The sequence below is a fragment of the Penaeus vannamei genome, unplaced genomic scaffold (assembly GCF_042767895.1).
Source record: "Penaeus vannamei isolate JL-2024 unplaced genomic scaffold, ASM4276789v1 unanchor5156, whole genome shotgun sequence".
NCBI lineage: Eukaryota > Metazoa > Arthropoda > Malacostraca > Decapoda > Penaeidae > Penaeus > Penaeus vannamei.
The window spans coordinates 1-5000 of record NW_027218135.1 but is presented as its reverse complement, the minus strand read 5'-3'; the positions used below and the strand labels follow the sequence as shown (position 1 = coordinate 5000).

Below are 5000 nucleotides of genomic sequence, written 5' to 3'. Positions count from 1 at the left end.
TTTCAGCATTAAAATATTATTATTTTTTGGTTAAGGCAAAAATTCAAAAATCGGCCTTTTACATGGCCATGGGACGCCGAGGCTCTAGTGAAAGCAACAAACTGCATTTGGATCGCATGAAAATTACGTGAGTTGGGATGTACCGAAGATTCATAAAAAAATGGCGGAGCTACGGCGTTTTGTATTTAGCACCTTGCCAAAGTTCGTTATCTCTGTTATTTTTCTCTGAATCTAATGATATATATAAAAAAAATGCTTATTTAGTGTACTTTGCAATGCAATGATTACCAAGTCAATAGGAATTTTCATGTTCAATAGGGACACTATTCTGTAAAGGTATATAACTTTTTTATATCTTTTTTTCGTTGTTCATAAAAGTTGATATTTTTGTGTGAAAAGCTTAATAAATGCATTTTACCATAGAGACAACTAATCTAAACCAGATAAAACCCTTTTTTTTTTTTTTTGTATTTTTTTTTTTTTCCATTTTATTTTTTTATTTTTATTTTTTTTTTGAAGAAATGGGGAACTGTGGATGGCAACATTAGTACAAAATCATTCTAATTATAAAGTCCTGGCATGAATACAACATGGTGGTTCAATTTTGAGAATTTCAAAAGCATATGAATTTAGTACATTGAATTCGAGAACTTACGAAAGTCGTTGAATATTCCCCATGCCTCACACAGGGGGGGGGGGGGAGATGGTCACTGGGTGTTTATAATTTTCGAGGAGGATCATATGTACGTGAACGCACGCACATAAAGTTTAAAAGATTAATCATCATAATTTAGTAGGCCTACATTGACTTTCATATCTAAATAATAAAATATATTAGTTATCCCTCTCATACCATTTTCTTTGATAATTGTCAATATTAACAGATTGCAAAGGAGAACAAGTGTAAAGTTTATGATTAGCCATTTGCATCCATTATCTTTACTAAGAAGTGCATAAAATCATGCAGACGCCTAGGTGTTGTGGGATATTTGCCAATTTATGGTGCCTAAGACTTACGGTAATGTCTAAACATATTCATTTTTATCGGGAACGCACGAAACGGATGCGATAGCTTTTTGAACGCCAGACGAAGACTACGCATACAACCGAGCTCAAAATTCCATATATTTATTTCAGAGCAGGTATTACTGAGTACTATCATCTTCAACATGAAATAATCTGTATCTCGCTTATACATCCGAAGTTTAAAAATCCGACATTTAGGTAACATTCGTATTGAATTGGTCTTTACAACGGTAACTACCAATTTCAAATCAATTCAAATTGCCCCCTGCTGTGATGTACCGACCGTTGAGCGAAATGTAACGGAAATATTTCAATCCTTCCTTATAAGGCTATTTTTAAACATTAGTGCTTCGTATGTGATATACGTATATATTACCTCTTAAACTAAAACATATTACCAGGGAGTCTCGATCAAAGCATATTTCGTGTGTAAAGGGACACAAAACATACATTTTTTTTTAGATATATTTCACAAAATATTTCATCATAAATCACGGTGATATAATTTTTTCCTGACATTGGTATAAAAGTGTTCCTTGAACATTAACGAACTCATATCTATGCGCAATGTCATAATTAAATGCCTTATGTATGATTGCCGCAAGCAGAAGTCCACATAGGTGTACCTGGGCGCTTATTAGCGACAAACCTCTCCGGGTGCTGAGGGACTCGCGCTCCGGCTGCAAGACAACGAGCCATAGCAGGTGCTTAATACTCGTTTGGTAGTTTCCTCATCCATGTACCTATACTATATGCTAACTATCTCAATTTAACCCCCTTCCCCCCCCCTCTCTCAGGGACGGTCCCCTTAAGGGAAGCTGCTCTTTTTAGTATGTTAATTGTATTTAGCCAAAATGCTTAAGAAATTACCATGGAAATTATTAGTTAGGAAGCCTAACTAGAAATTATATATTTAGAAACATATAAAAACTGATGATAAACTTTGTTGGTTGTTGCCAACAAATTTAAGGTGCCAGCTAGAAGATAAGGGTCTTAAGTGTTTGTCTCCTAAGTAGCCATACAAAATTTAATGAAAGAGAGTCCCCAGTGTCATACTAAATATGTCGGTGTGCTATACAAATGCACAATTGTTTAGCATGCACAAAGTGTAGCCTCAACTGTGCATAAAGCGAAGGTGTCCTCTTGGTGTGAGGAGCAATAGGACATGATAGGACATCATCCCAGCATGATTGGGTAAATGAACCCTTAAATATTTGTACTTCAATTTTAATTAGGTTATTATATATTTTTTCTTTCAGTTGTAGTGATAGTACCAAATTCCAATTTTGAGTAGAAGCAGTAATAGTAATAAAAAAGAAAAATAATTAACCTTTTAAACTAATCAGTTGAAATTGAAATTTCCATGCGGAATGTTGATAGAATTTCACAATTAGGGTGATGTGGGTGCCATCATGGACACTTGGACAAGACAAATGGGCTATCCTGTGGTGAATGTGGTGAGGTCAGCCCCGGACACCTTCACTCTAACGCAGGAACGCTTCCTGCAAGACCCAACAGCTGAATATGAGTAAGGCCTTTTCTTTTTTTCTTTCTTTCTTTTTCTCTTTAAGAAAAGTTTGATTACTGCAGTACCTTTTCCATTGATAATATGATATAAGATTAACTTACTAGTATAGATTGATTCAATAATTACTGGCGTCTTTGATGGAGAACAACACCTATGTAAATGTGGAAGTAAATTGACTGATTTCCACATAAAAGTTGAGGAAATATATTATTCGATGTTAGCCAGTGTGAAACCCAATATTGTCTCATCTTTTCATTCACACTATAGTATTAAACCCTATGATCTCAATGACGTAACCCTCATGTCATGAAAAATTTGGCTTCAATGGCAGGTAATATGAACATGTCACCATAGCGGAAATATAGCTGTAGTCTGGGATGATGTGATTAGACTCTTGGTATTTAGAAAGGGACTTTTGCATTATTTCCATTGATAAATAAGTGTGTAACATAGTATCTGTGAGTTATGACATGGGAGAGTGCTGGCTCTAGGGAGGATTCCATTTCCATGCTCAGCATCCTATTCCTGCCTGTCTTGAAAAGCTGCCCAGGTTGTACTACAGAAAATTGGATGTTACAGAAAAAAGACGCAAAAAACAAAATGTTAGTTATTATTATTATTATTATTATTATTAGTAGTAGTAGTAGTAGTAGTAGTAGTATTTTTGCACTGAGTTATGGACTACCTAGAAAGATGATATGGAGTCTGTGCAAGGAAGACAGTCTATTAGTATTTGTATAAAACAAATTAAATGACAAATATAGTCATTGATAAAAAAAGAGAAAGTAACATTGCAAAGGGGAGGCATAAAGTCTTGTCACTATGTGTTTGCATGCTCCTGGCCTACAAGCCACACACCTGCCATAGCGGCTGCTCATGTAAGCCTAATACCTGTATTTTGATCCATGTGATTGCCTTGAAGCATCCAAATCCAGTGGGTTAATAACTGACCATGGCATTGCTATTTAGTGTTGTTCCTTTTGATTACCTTCTGAATATTTTTATTGCATCTGGGTTATCTATTATCACAACATATTTTTTTTATTATTTATTTTTATTTTTCCAATACCAACAGTCCATCTGAGTCAGAGTTTGGATATAGATGGGATATCCCTATTGGATACATTACTTCTCACTCTCCTCTTAAGAAGACCTGGCACTATCTGGAGCAGGAGTCAGGTATGTACATTATTGAGATGCTTTGTTTTTCTTTCTTTCATAGTTTGGATGTTTTTCTTTCTTTCATAGTTTGGATTGAGTGTTTTTTAAACTACATTATTTTATGGTCTGGTATGAAACATCGCTTATATTGATGAACTTGATTTAATTTTATGAATGTGGAAGGAGGAGAATTTGTAATGCATTTCCTTTTTGTCTGCTGAACCTGTTTTTATACAGGTATTCCTCAGCTTATACTATAGTTCCCTTCTTTAATCTCTACAATGAAAATAACTTGAAAAAGACAATTATTCCCATAAGAAATAACTATTCCTCATCCTTCTGACCTGGCTTCATGAATCAAAATACTGGAAAATCATTGAATTCAGAGAAATAAAAATCCTTTGAATAAATGTAATGATTTATGAAATTGTAATACACAGTAATATAAGATAAATGCCAAGCTCTCTTAAAAGTTAGAGAAAAGCTTGATGAATGACAGTGGAGGGGAGCTTAGCCATTCAAGGGCCTAGGGAGGGGATCCCTTAAAGGTCTATGTAAGTTCTTATACATTTCTTGGATCCCTTGTTCTGCCTTTTCCAGTGCTGCTTTTCAAAAAGAGCTATCCAAGTATGGCTCGTTTGCTGCTTTTGTTTTTCTTGTGTACTTCTACAGTGAAAACAATCTGTGACATTTCGTACAACTTTCAGATTTCTTTCCCTGTTCAGGTCAGCTTCACTGAAGATGTCAAGTACTGCATCTATAAGGGAGAAAAACTTGGAAAGCCACTTAACACTCAGTTCTTTTATGTTCTTTTTCTTTTCCTTCTTTGTAAAGTGCTTTTGCTGTGTGATGTATTGTTGTAATGAATATTAACAAGTTAAAGTGGTTCAGATCTTCAGTCCATATAGCCAGCATTTCTCCAATTATTTAATTGCATTGCTATGAAAATGACACATAAGTGTACCTGTTTGGGAACTCAGGGTTACAGTTTTTATTAACTATTGTTTGCCTAGATTAGTTGCACAGATTAGTGCATCAAGTTAAGTACTTTTGCACAGTCAAAATGGTGTATAACATTGTTTCATAGAAAGTGAGATAATTTTGCACTTTCTTTTCTACTTGCTATCTATCAAATTATGGGTGGGCCCCAATAGAAGAGAATAGAGGTCGAGGGGGAAGGGGCAAGAAGTATTTGGAATCTTGAGAACTGCTCACTGTCACATTAAATCTTAAAGCGTTTTAAGCAGGGGAACGCTTGGCAAGAATTCTTGCCAAGCGCTGTACC

General features: G+C 35.1%; 1 protein-coding gene across 1 annotated transcript in view; it reads left to right on the top strand.

Annotated features, from left to right (window-relative positions):
- LOC113818237 (glutamyl aminopeptidase) overlaps positions 1 to 3733 on the top strand; it is a gene marked incomplete at both ends in the record, with an annotated part of 13701 nt that extends 9968 nt beyond the window's left edge. The window contains 2 exon segments of the mRNA XM_070120432.1: positions 2421 to 2554; positions 3630 to 3733. Of these exon segments, the coding sequence (XP_069976533.1) occupies positions 2421 to 2554; positions 3630 to 3733 (238 nt within the window).
- Between the last annotated feature and the right edge of the window lie 1267 nt (positions 3734 to 5000).